The 13,018-nt window shown below is 40.8% G+C and overlaps 1 protein-coding gene across 1 annotated transcript; it reads left to right on the top strand.

The window, feature by feature from the left end:
- Positions 1–74: 74 nt before the first annotated feature.
- Positions 75–11,094, top strand: gclc (glutamate-cysteine ligase, catalytic subunit). Its single transcript, XM_085183366.1, has 16 exons — positions 75–739; positions 2,016–2,128; positions 4,106–4,288; positions 4,432–4,545; positions 4,814–4,872; positions 5,099–5,235; positions 5,350–5,424; positions 5,970–6,086; positions 7,185–7,323; positions 7,422–7,534; positions 7,621–7,713; positions 7,817–7,921; positions 8,028–8,109; positions 8,199–8,308; positions 9,638–9,758; positions 9,858–11,094. The coding sequence occupies exons 1-16, from the start codon at positions 590–592 to the stop codon at positions 10,037–10,039; spliced, it is 1,893 nt and encodes a 630-aa protein (XP_085039492.1). The 5' UTR covers positions 75–589; the 3' UTR covers positions 10,040–11,094.
- Positions 11,095–13,018: the final 1,924 nt, after the last annotated feature.

Here is a 13,018-nt window from a genome sequence, read left to right on the forward strand (position 1 = left end):
GGCGGAGACTCGAAGCGAAGATTGCTGAGTCATAGTGACGCAACTCCACGCTACGCTCCGCCTGAAGATGTCACGTGTGTTGAAGCAGGAGGGCGTTCATATGAACAACACTGAGCGACTGCGTGCGGCAGAGTGGTTCCGAAACACCGACTTCTCTACCGGCGCACGTCGCTGTCATTCCCTCCCATATAGCTGCGCTTTTACTGGCTTCAGTTCGTGGCTGTTTACCGAGCTGGTGTCACCAGGCACTAAGTCGTCAGTTTAGCAGCGGGTGCGGAATTATTAACTCACGGTACCGAGCTAACGAGCCATTAGCAAGTGATGAGCAGGGGCCTGTTTCTTTTGGACGTCCAGCTGAGGTTACCGACAGGGCACGTTGTTGCTTAGAAGCCCCAAGAGATCCTTCATTCAGCCCGCGGCTCTGCTGAAAACCCTCCATCCTCTGCCGCTTGTTTCAACCGACGCTTCATGCGAGCTCTCCCACCTGGACAGACGAGCTAGCTAGCTATCGCCCGGCGTGCCGTTTAAATAGAAAGCAGGAAGCAAGAGCCGAACAGCGGTCACTTTATACCTGCAGTCAGCGTGTGCGATGGGTCTACTGTCACAGGGATCTCCACTGAATTGGGAAGAAACCCGAAAGTATGCTGACCACATTAGAAAACACGGTATCATCCAGTTTCTCAACATCTACAACAAACTGAAGGATCGTCAGAAAGATGTGCTAAAGTGGGGCGATGAGGTAAGGATTGTGGAATAATATTAATGCTGGTGTTGTCTGTTAATGCTTTTAATCTAATAGTAATGCGGCTGGGTATGATGCAACAGTGGTCCTGTGTCGATAGAGACTAAGTGTGTGTGTGCGCACCTTGACCGACTGCAGCACATACACATGTAACTGTAACAAACCCTGCAGCTCTTTGATACTGTATACCAACGGTGGCAAACATAAGGCCCGGGTTCCAGAATTGGCCAGGCAAAGACTGCAATCCGACCCTCTGGCCATATTTGGAAAATTTCAAAGGAAGGCATACGTTTTGGACTTTTAACTGTATTTTTACATATATTACAGCTTGCCCTACTCTGCCTACACACAAGTAATTAAGTAATAGATAAACAATTAAATGACAGAAAAGTTCGTGTTTGTCTGATATAGAATTTTCAGTTTTTCATGTGTCCACCATAAAATAAATAAAGCAGGACATTTTCTGTAAATTAAAAGAAGTTTCCTGCTTTATAATTACGGGACAGTCTGGGTAGCAATTTTAGACATTTCTTTATCGTGTAGAAAAATCGAGATGTGCTTGTTGAAATTGTGCTCTTTTGCGCCAACCGCTCTGGCAGCTGTATATGGCCCCGATATAAAACTAGTTTGGCCTGCTTGCAATATGTGAAGCAATGTAATTCCCAGCATGTTTGAGTTTATTGACATGACAAGGTCGTAACCATGGAGCCAGTTTTGACTTTTAAGTCAGGTGTTGGGGGCGTTGAATAAGAGTTGAAGAAAGCCATGAGCAAAAAAACATGACAAAATAAGTCCAGCTTTGTCACTGGTGGTGGTCCAACACTCATTTATTTTCCCTTACTGCTTACACTGCTGGCATGCCTGCTACCACATGAGGACACTCCTTACTGTGTGGATGGTAACTTAATGGCTACTATGCAATGTATGTGGCTTTGTCTGTTGCTCGCTGTGGTTTTCTCTTACATTTTCATTCAAAACTTCACATCTCTTCATCCGTCACCGGCCACAAAAATCTGTACAGCTTGAACAAAGTATTTTGATTTCAAACCATGTGGAATGCTGTTGTTATAGATTAATCCCTCTTTCAGACAGGGGATTACAGGGTAGCAGAGTCAAAAGTCAAGGAAATGTAACTGATGAATTGGAATTGATGTGATGGCGTCTATAGCGCCAATGGAAAGTCTGGTGTTTATTTAAAAAAATAAAATAAAATCAGGCAAGTACTTTAAATACAGTATTTGTCTAATTCTGTCTTTGATCGTTTTGCTTTTAGGTTGAATACATGTTGGTGGAGTTTGACGACAAGGATGAGAAGGTTCGCCTCGTCCTGAATGGTGGAGATGTTTTAGCAACTCTGCAGGACCAGGGAGAAAACATAAACCCCAAGTAGGTACACTTTAACTGTGTGTGTGTGTGTGTGTGTGTGTGTGTGTGTGTGTTAAGTTGCATATGCTACTAAAATATGAAAGATGCTCATAACTTACTTGGCTAGTGTTGTTTTCTCCTTTGTGTCTCCTCCCAATATTAAACTGGGGATCTTTTACTTGTTAGGCGAATGTGTAAACCACTACACTATGGAGACAGTGTTGTTGCACTGAAATGGCAACACACAAAACTAGAATATGAATAACATTTGAATAAATGCCACACCTCAAATGTCAGGAGCTGTGACAAAAAGGCTGTCGGTTTGTTTTGAATAAATGTACGCTGAGAGATTAATGGCAGATCTTGCTTTGCTTATGACACAGTGGAATAATAAGAAGAGGAGGAGTGAGATGAGATGAGATGCCGTATAAAGGTTAAATCAGGATGCATCGCAGGCGGACACTTTCTTTTTGTATTTGTTTTGTTATCAGCCTCAGTGAAAGCTCCTGAGTTGGTGCATGGCAGCTTTTTTTATAACTTAAATTGGAAGTGCAGCAGTTAAGAGAAAACACTTCTTTTTGATATGCATCAATGTGACTTAAAGTAACAGATGCTATAGTTGCTCAGTGGAGGTCTTATGCATTAGAAATTACAGCTCCCTATTCCTCCAGCTGTTGCAGAACATTTAGTTTAATGTGCAATGTTCAACAGAGTTCTGTGGCAGCTTATACCCACAAAAATAAAATGCTAAACATTTTTTACATGTTTTTTTATTTACATGTATACACACACACACTTAAACAAAACCACCTGAGAAGTGCAGTTGGGTTGAATGTCCCATTCTGAGTGTGCAGGCTGCTCTGTCCAGGAGTCAGACCCTCCTGTCTCATCCTGTTTCTCACATCATACAGGCTGCTGGATTTTCATTCTCAATCAGCTGTTTCTATTCACTGTATTTGAGTATTTATTTGTTTTTGTTTTTCCTCAAATCACACAAGTTGGTGCCATTAACACAAAATCTTTTGAGTATTTATGCTGTGAAACGCTCCTGAGATCAGTAGCTATTTTTTTACTAATATGATCTCAGATTAACTTTTTTTTTTACTATACACTCTAAAAACTACAGTCTTAAACAGTCAAACATGGTTGTCTTATCTCATCAGAAGTTTTTAACCTAAGGTTAGAAAAAAAAGTGTCCATACAGAACATGCACAGAGACTCTCTGTTGATCACATTGTCTTTGCACAAGCAGTTAACTGGAAGAGACACATCTCCCCGACTCAGAGCTTTGAGTTATTCTGTTTGATTTTGGCACAGCCCCACAGGCTCCCTGCACATGGTACCAAAGCTTAAATCTTCCAGTCTTTCTGCTCAATAGTTCAATTAATATTGCAGCACAAGAAAAGGGCGCGTAGCACACTTGTTAAAAACAAAAAAATGTACAGCACAGTGTTTCTGTGATGTGCCCTTTTTTAGCGTCGTTTAGGTGGCTTTAAAAATATGTGACGCAGAAATTAATCGGTTACAAAAGTTTTGATGACTGACTGACGTCTCCAAGGTGATGCCAAGGTATTTCCCCCTCTGATCAGCTCCTCCTGGGAATACTGTTTGCATGTCCAATCTGTAGTGCTATCTCTGCAGTCGCTGTAAATGTGTTTGTACAGGCTCCTGAGTGTTATGTCTGCTTGCAGCCCATGACGTTGGTCTAAATCTGTGTAGCCAACTTCACCCAGGGGAAATACCAGTGACAGTGGGAATAGTAGAGCCGATGCATTCCTCATTACTGCCCCTCTGTCGCACACACCAAAGAGCAGGCTCAGAAGCACAAATGTGTCGCGTTCATTTGCCCCCGCCAGGATTACGCCCGACGTATGATAAAGGGAGAGCGGTCCATTTATTTAATCAGAAAGGTCATCGTGATACTGAAACCAGGGGCCTTTTTTCCAGCCTGACCTCTAAGTGTTGTAGCTTAATAATACACTTTGTGTGTTTTTGCAGTCACCCCACACTGTGGAGACCAGAGTATGGTAGCTACATGATCGAGGGAACTCCAGGTCAGCCATATGGCGGGACAATGTCAGAGTTCAACACTGTCGAGGGCAACATGAGGAAGAGGCGGCGCGAGGCGTCGTCTGTCCTGAACCCCAAAGAAACGCTCTGCACCGTCACCGCATTTCCAAGGTGTTTCAGTTTATACTGATCAAAGGTTTTTACCCTCATAAAGGAAGTCAATACAAATGTGAATCTATTAGCTGATATGAAATTGTTCTAAAAAATGTCAGCCGCAGCTTTTTAATGTTGCGTTATGTGATGGTTTTGTTCAGGTTAGGCTGCCCGGGTTTCACCAAACCAGAGTACCGACCAACTCCTGTTGAAACAGGAGTGTCCAAGTCGCTGTTTTTCCCCGATGAAGCCATCAACAGACACCCGAGATTCAGGTAGGCTTCATGGTTGTAATGGCAGTACAGTTTAGATGTGTTTAATTAGAAATTTTGGAGTTAGTTGAGCAAAATGGATCAGAAACTGATGGGCAGGAAATATCTGCATGGTTACGTTTGATTTTTATTACGTTTTAGATTGTGATCTCATACTTTTGCTTCTTCTGTTTTTATTGTGTAGCACTTTTTATTATTATTTTTTTGAATCTGTGAAAAGTGCTGTATAAATAAATACATTTTACTTGCATTTTTTACGGGTTTTTTTCAGCACTCTAACCAGAAACATACGTCACAGAAGAGGAGAAAAAGTTGTAATAAATGTGCCAAGTAAGTCTGACTGAATTGAGGATATTTTTATATTCTTGTTTTTTTGTGATAAGCAACAATTGCGACCTGTAGATGTGGTCAGAGTCGAACACATGTGTAATGTGGAATCTGTAAGCTACTGTAAATGGAGTTAAAGTTGTTTTTGTTTTGTTTTTTTATGTGATTCATTTGCCTTTAAGACATTGTGGAATAAATGCATGTGACCAAATTTCTTGTCACCCTTTAGTTTTCAAAGACAAGTGCACTCCATCTCCGTTTATGGAAGAGTTTCCTGAGGATGATGGCGAAGCGGCGAGGGCGGCTCTGCCTGACCATATCTACATGGATGCCATGGGCTTCGGCATGGGCAACTGCTGTCTGCAGGTAGTGAATGAACTGACCGAGCAGCGTGCCACGTCTGGTTGTCTTTGTCAGCTTCACATTCCTAATAAGTAACTTATAAGTGTACTTCATCCTATTTTTACGATGCTTTTGCAGGTGACATTCCAGGCTTGCAGCATTGATGAGGCAAGGTATCTTTATGACCAACTAGCAACATTCTGCCCCATTGTGGTGAGTAGATAAACAAAACACTTGCTTCCTGTCATATATTATGTTTCCGTAACTGACCTCATTCTCAGCAGGACTGTTTCAACTGCTTATCAAGCTATTTATGCGCTTGATGCTGAAGCGGCTTTAGAACCTGCAGTTTTTGCTGTGATATAGCAGATGTGATGTCTAAGAAGCCAAAAACAGACCACACTGACACAAATGGATGCTGTAATTAAACACTGTCTGTGGCTCTACAGTAGATGCACACTCCATGCAGGGGAATGCAAAAAGTAAAACCTGCAAACAAACCAAGTGTTATAAATACATATTTATGCAAATCTTTGGTATATTGTTGATGCCGTCCACGTCACCTCTTTGATATGCATTCATTTGATTTGTTAGAAGCTCTGAAGCGCTGTTGGGTTCTTTACAGCTATTTAAGTAGGTTGCTCGTTTTTTGTTTGTTTGTTTTGTTTTTGTTTTTTTAAACAAATTTGCATCGATTTTATTTATTTGAACCCACATTTCCTTTAAACGCACTAAAGAGAGTTTTCACTCTTTACCAGATGGCACTGAGTGCAGCCTCACCCTTCTACAGAGGCCATGTGTCAGACATCGACTGTCGCTGGGGAGTTATTTCTGCTTCGGTGGACGACAGGACGCAGGAGGAGCGCGGGCTAAAGGTGAGCAGGTGGACCTGAAAACGGCCAGGAGTAGCCATGACTTTATATATGTGTTTTATTCATTTGTAGAGGCAGACTTCTGGTGAGTTGTTGGATTTAAAAGGGGCTTTTTGTGTTCCTGTTTCTGACATTTAAAGTCATTAGCCCTTGAGATCCACGGAAGTAACTCGAGTGCAATGGTGAAACTAAGTTACTGGGGAGATTTCCCAACAAAGTTTGAATGTTTGTTTTTTCTTTTGAGTGCAGTTTGCTGACAGTGTTTTCAAGCAGTTTAATATGATATGAGACTGTGAAACCAACTACAAAGAGTGCGTGAGCTGCAGGTCAGCATAAGCTTTTCATGCTTGATGATGCCAGATGAGCTGAACTCAGAAAACCTAGTTCAGGCCATCATTTTAGTTCAGTGTACTGATCAGATTTAAAAACCTTGAATGAAAGTGAGTAGCTTTATTTACTCACTGTATTTCTAGTATGACTAGTCCAGCCGGTGTCAGTGGTGAGAGTAGGCACATCATGTGTTTTCATGCTTCCTGGAAACTAATCTCTCCAAATTCTGCAAACAGTCGTTCCTCCTATAATGAAGTGCAGTGTCACATCTGTGTGTAGAGGCCAAACTAAGATGCATTTCTGCTTTTGCATAATGCTTTTGCACAAAGGTGCAAGGAACAAAACACTGGAAGTTGTATTATAACCACTGCAGTGACTGAGTATGCTCAGATTTCAGATTATACAGACTTTCTTACATGTGTTTAAAAAATAATTTGTAATGATGGCTGTTGTAACTTAAATGATAAATATGTATAGTAAAATGGCCAGAGGACCACTGATGGTCTATGCAGTTTGAGTGTTGTGCTGAGTCCTATTAAGTGGCAGTTGTGGATTTAAAATAGGTTTTAGTCAAACACAAACTTCTGCCGTAAATTTCTTGTCATCGACTACTTTACTAACTGCTTTTTTCCCCCTTTTTCTTATGCTTATGATGCTTCTCATCTAACCTTGTAAAGAGCCAACTTTTTATTTTCTTTACTAAGTTACTTTTCATTATAGTTTGTTGAAGTGAAAGTGAAGCAGTAACGAAATGTTTTTCTTTCCTTGCAGCCTTTAAAAAACAACAAATACAGGATCTTCAAGTCGAGGTATGATTCCATTGACAGTTACCTGTCCTGCTGTGGGGAAAAGTACAATGACATTGATTTGACGATAGACGAGGAGATCTACAAGCAGCTGCTGAGTGCAGGTACTGATTCTGAAAATACAAACGTTTTAGCCACAGGGGAAATTCTAAACGAGATGATCGTGCAGTAATGAAATGAATAATGCATTCTGTGTGAATAGGCATCGACAAGCTCCTGGCTCAGCACATAGCGCATCTTTTTATACGAGACCCACTCTCTGTCTTTGAGGAGAAAATACACTTGGATGACGAGAACGAGTCAGATCACTTTGAGGTGAGAATTTAAATGATTTTTTTAGAAGAGGGCCACCTGCATGTAAAAATGCAGTGTACATGAATATTCATTCAGACTTCTTGCAGAACCTCCAATCAACCAACTGGCAGACGATGAGGTTCAAACCTCCCCCTCCAAACTCTGATATCGGCTGGAGAGTCGAGTTCCGCCCCATGGAGGTACTGCCCACCTCTTTGACTGTTTTGTTGTAATCTGCTTTCAAATTCAGTGATGTGGTGAGTTGTCTTATTATTTTTATTTTTTTTTGCCCTTTCTTTCCAGGTGCAGCTCACTGACTTTGAAAACGCTGCATATGTGGTGTTTGTGGTCCTGCTGACCCGTGTGATCCTGTCCTACAAACTGGACTTCATAATCCCACTGTCAAAGGTGATAACGACCCCACAGTTCTTTTTCTAAAAAAGGAAATTAACCGGTGAGTAGGGCTGTGAATTTTTGTACACCGTGGTCTGATACAGGAAGTGTCTTTTATTAGGTGGATGAAAACATGAAGGTCGCGCAGAAGAGAAACGCTGTCCAGGAAGGCATGTTTTACTTCCGCAAGGACATCTTTAAAGGTGCTTAAAAAAAAAAAAACAGTTTATCTTTGGATCGGCGCTTGTTGTCAAGGCCTCAGACTGAAGCAGCTGATATATTTATTTTGCAGGCTGCAACCCGGTGCTCGATGGCACCGCGTCTGCTCAAAACGGCTTGGAGTCTGATGGTGCCAATGAGGAGTACACACTGATGAGCATTGACACAATCATCAATGGAAAGGTGAGTTATTCTCCTGCACATGACGTTTGAGCTATGTTGGTAGTAATGACTCAATAGGAAAATGATGTTGAACGACCGTATCTGTCATTTTATTTCAGTTCACCTTTTTTAAGTCACGATCCCTTCTTTCTTTTTATTTGTAACTTTTTTTTTTAAATCCTGTTTTCAGTCTGTAATGACAGATTTATACCTGTAGTGCAAGTATAGGCCAGTCATGTTTGAGGCATTAGTTGCTGTGAAGAGCAAAAATGCATTAGACAACTGATTTTCATCAGACCATGACTGAGCTGGGGGGGATTGTGTCTCTAGACAAAAATGAGGACCTGCAGAGAGAAGAGTTCATTTTTGCCTCGATAACCACTGCTTCAACAACAAACCCAGTAATTTAGCCATTTCCCTGAGAAGTTGATTCTGAAGATTAGAAAAGGGATTCCTAGATTTATGATGCCAAACTCCAATAGCAGTTATTGCAAGGCACTTAATATTGTCAGGCCATGCAATATAACAAATAGAAACCTAACGATCTTCATCCAGCAGCAGTTGGCAGTGGTGTGTTGGGAATCTTTTAACATAAGAAATCTTTGGCAGAAGCAGATGTACACTCCTGTCTGCTCTCCTTTTCTCTTCTTTCCCCTCACCTTTGTCTGGTCATAACAGATGTCTGTCCCTGCCATGACCTGGTCTTGCCAGAGGGGTTTTTTTTCCTGTTAAAGGAAGTTTTTCCTTCCCACTGTCGCCAAGTGCTAGAGGATTATTGTGGTTTTCTTTCTGATAGGGTCTTTACCTTACAGTATACAGAGCACTGATTTGACTGTTACACAAATAAAAATGAATTGAACAGAGTTGAATGTTATTGATTTTAAAACCCTGATGATGTTCTCAACTATAAGTTGTCATTATTCATGAACCAGCTCTTGGATGGAGCACTATGCAAGTGATAAGACAATAAAGCTGCCCTCAGTTATCATCGTATTGATTCAAATTAACATGCAGATGTATTTTAGTAGCCAAACTCTGGGATGGAGATAGAGGAACAATATTTCTGCCCGTGAAGAAAACATTGTTTGCAGATGCATGTAGATGAAATGAAACCCGCAGACTTGAGTTATCCAATTTTAAAGGAGCTTTGTTATACAAATAAAAGAGAGACATTTACAATATTAAAAGTTTTGGCCGCAAGGGTATCAGTTTTTAAATCTCTTGAAATAATCTGGAAGGGTTTGTAGTTGCAGTAATTTAAGTTTTCTTTTTCTATCCTGCTGAGGAGACTTCAGCATTTTGTTTTTTTATGTTTCTTTCTTTTTTCTTTTTTTTTTCTTCAATCATCAGGAGGGAGTATTTCAAGGGCTTATCCCAATACTTAACTGCTACCTGGAAAACATGGAGGTGGATGTGGACACCAGGTGCACCATCTTGAATTATCTGAAGCTCATAAAGAAACGTGCCTCAGGTAAAGTGTCATTAAAAGGTTAATACTTAGTAGTCTCATAAGCAAAAGCATTTTTCTCCTTGTAACGCTCCCTAAACTACTTCTCCTGATATTAAATAGGTGAACTGATGACCATGGCCAAGTGGATGAGGGAATTTGTTGCGAAGCACCCTGACTACAAGCAGGACAGCATCATAACCGACAAGATCAACTACGACCTGCTCAGAAAGTGCGACAGGATTGCTAAAGGAGAGGAGCAGTGCCCCGAGCTCATTGGCAAGCCAGTTAACAGATCCCAGTGAACGAGAGAGGAGGGGGAAAAATATTGTAGATGATACAAACATGCATGTAAAGAAAGACCAAAAGTGTGGCTCGGAACAGAAGAGGTCCAATCATATGAGAATGCAAACCGGCATGTGTGTAATGTAAAGAAATGCACCTGCTTCAGATGTATGTGTGTGTATATACTGTATGAGATTTTTATGATTACAATGTTATTTTAATAGATGAGCAATAAGACATGCAAAGGGTTGTGTAATAGAAATCAGATGTGTATTTATTTTTATCTGGAAATTAAGCCTATCTGTGAGAATGTAAATGTAGCAAAGAGTTGTACAGTAGTCTGCTTTTAATCTCCTGTAAATACTGTACTTCAGCTCTTTAAAACATTAACACAACTTTTTCTTTTTGCCTTTTTAAAATACATTTATATGACATGTTTGCTTTGCTCTGCTGACCCAATGTGTTCTCATCCCGGGGAGGTCATAAATCAGATATTGTTGACTGCCAGTCATAGTAACGCACAATGTATTGTTTGGTGGTGGTACTCAATGTGAGGGGACCGTGTGGCAAGATCTACAACATCTGGGGCAGGTTTGTCAGCCTGGAGATCATGAAGTTCACTTTCTATTCCCCCCACTCAGATTACTTTGTGTTCACTTGTTTCTGTTTTTTATTTTGTTTTTGTTTTGTTTACTATCACTTGTTGGTTGGGGGATGTGTTTGAGTGAGAACCAATCAGTACTCTGTCGCATATAGGCACTAAAATGAAACTACTTGATCATATGCGGGCATTAAAAACAGTTTTTGTGTTGGGAGGACGTGAATCCCTTTGCAGTGGTAACCCTGCAATGTGGAGGCAAATTTAAAAAAAAAAAAAGATGGACTGGATGTGACTGACCTGTCTCTTGTGACACACCGCCAACTTTGAGAAAAACCTCATTATCAGATTCCCCCCGTGGAATGAGAATGAACTGGCTGATGTTGTAGTGGGACCTTTAAATTTGGTGTTGCATTCAAGTGGTGAACAATTGTTTGCAATGTGATGCTGTTTTAAAATAAATCTGTGCAACAGTAAGCTCATGGGTTTATATTTAATGGAGTCCCATTTAATTTTGCTCAAATATAATGCAGAAGCCTTAGAACCAACCTACGCTTTGCAGTGAATTATTAACGGCTATAGAGTTGACCTTTTAAGGAATAGTGCGTGTTTCAATATTTTTTCTGTTTTGGTCACCTTCTGCTGAAGTCCTGAACCTTGTCACCCACAAGATGGTGGTATTGAACCAGCGTTTCACACAACAGTGACAGATGAGAGCATTACCTCGGTTTGACCTCCAGGATAAAGATAACGATTGTGGTTGGTACAGGCCTACTTATCCTGCAAAAGAAATCAAAGCCCTGGGATCCAATGTTCTCTTTAAAATAAAATGCCCTGGTCTGAATTGATGCATGATTATAGGCTGTGCACAAATATCAGGTTCACACTGTACTCCTAACAAGAGGACAATCATGCTCTTCTGACAGTAATCTGCAGCTAATGTGCTAATGGCGTGATGATGTGCTGCAATCAATGTGCCCCCAAAAAATGTGAGGTCTCTTTGTGGAAACAGCGGTCGTTCAGTAACCAGTAGCAGGTCTTCAAAATACTACAGGTTGACCAGTGATTATATAGAAAAACTTCTAAAACGATTATTAGGGGGGATTAAATTAAAAAGGGACCATAATGATGACGAAATATGTTTTAGGCCGTAATCATAGTGGCCATCGGTTGAACTGCAGCTTCTCTAGCCTTCATGTTGTGACAATACAACAACATTCTATCCTGTGATTGTAACAACAAAGAGTAAGGCTTTTCTTAAAGGCATACTAATCATGTGGGGGGTGGGGGGGTTATAGTCTCCACCCCCACTCTGATCAGCAGGGTTTCTATCAGCAGAAGGCAGACGTGTACACACCCTTTTCCAAACCATTGGGAAGGGTCAAATTCAGGGAAAGAAACTTCTTTATTTATAAATTTAAAAGGAAAAAGGAAAGCATGGATACTTACTCAAACTTAGTGAAAAGTTAGTGGAAAATTACTTTAGACAAAGACATCATTGTTTCCTTTAGGATTATATGAAGACCAAAAACAGATTAAAAATGAGTTTTGATGTTGATCAGATCAGAAACTTAACTTCAACTAATTTTTAGTTTTTCTGGTTGTTAACATGCATGCTATATCAGATAAATGTGTTAGTTGTATGCTTACAGCTTCTTTCTGTTGTCTCACTTTGGGCAGTATGACACAAGCTTTATCAATGAGCAGGCAAAGCAGCCCACACAATCATCACTAATTCAGTTCACTTTTATTTATATGGCATCAAATCACAACAACAGTCACCTCATAGTGCTTTATATCCACAGTAACAAGCACTTGGCAACAGTGGGAAAGAAAAACATCCTTTTAACAGGAAGATACCTCTGGAAGAGCCAGGCTCAGGGAGGGGCATCCATCTGCCACGATCGGTTGGGGATGAGGGGACAGAGGCAGGACAAAGGGCACACAAGTGAGCCGGAGATTAATAATAACGTATGATTAAATCCAGAGTGGCGTATATATAGACACAGAGAGTGAAAAGAGGTGAGTGAAGCTCAGTGCATCATGGGAAGTCCCCAGAAGCCTAGGCCTTTTCCAGTGTAACTAAGGGAGGACTGGGAGCTAGTTCCATAATGAGGGACCTAAAAGCTGAAGGCTCTGCCTCACATTCTACTTTTAAATACCCAAGAAACCATAAGTAAGCCCACAGTCTGAGAGTGACAAGCTCTGTTGGGGTGATATGATACTGTGAGGTCTCTAAGATAAGGTGGGACCTGATTATTCAAGACCTTGTATGTGAGGAGAAGGATTTTAAATTCTGGGGGAACGTTCAATGGCCAAAGGGTGTTTCTGCAAGTGTGTCTGTATCAGTGTGAACAGAGTACTTATTAATGACAAATTGGATAAATGTGTTTTCTTTTTC

This window comes from Neolamprologus multifasciatus, chromosome 13, assembly GCF_963576455.1.
Source record: "Neolamprologus multifasciatus chromosome 13, fNeoMul1.2, whole genome shotgun sequence".
NCBI lineage: Eukaryota > Metazoa > Chordata > Actinopteri > Cichliformes > Cichlidae > Neolamprologus > Neolamprologus multifasciatus.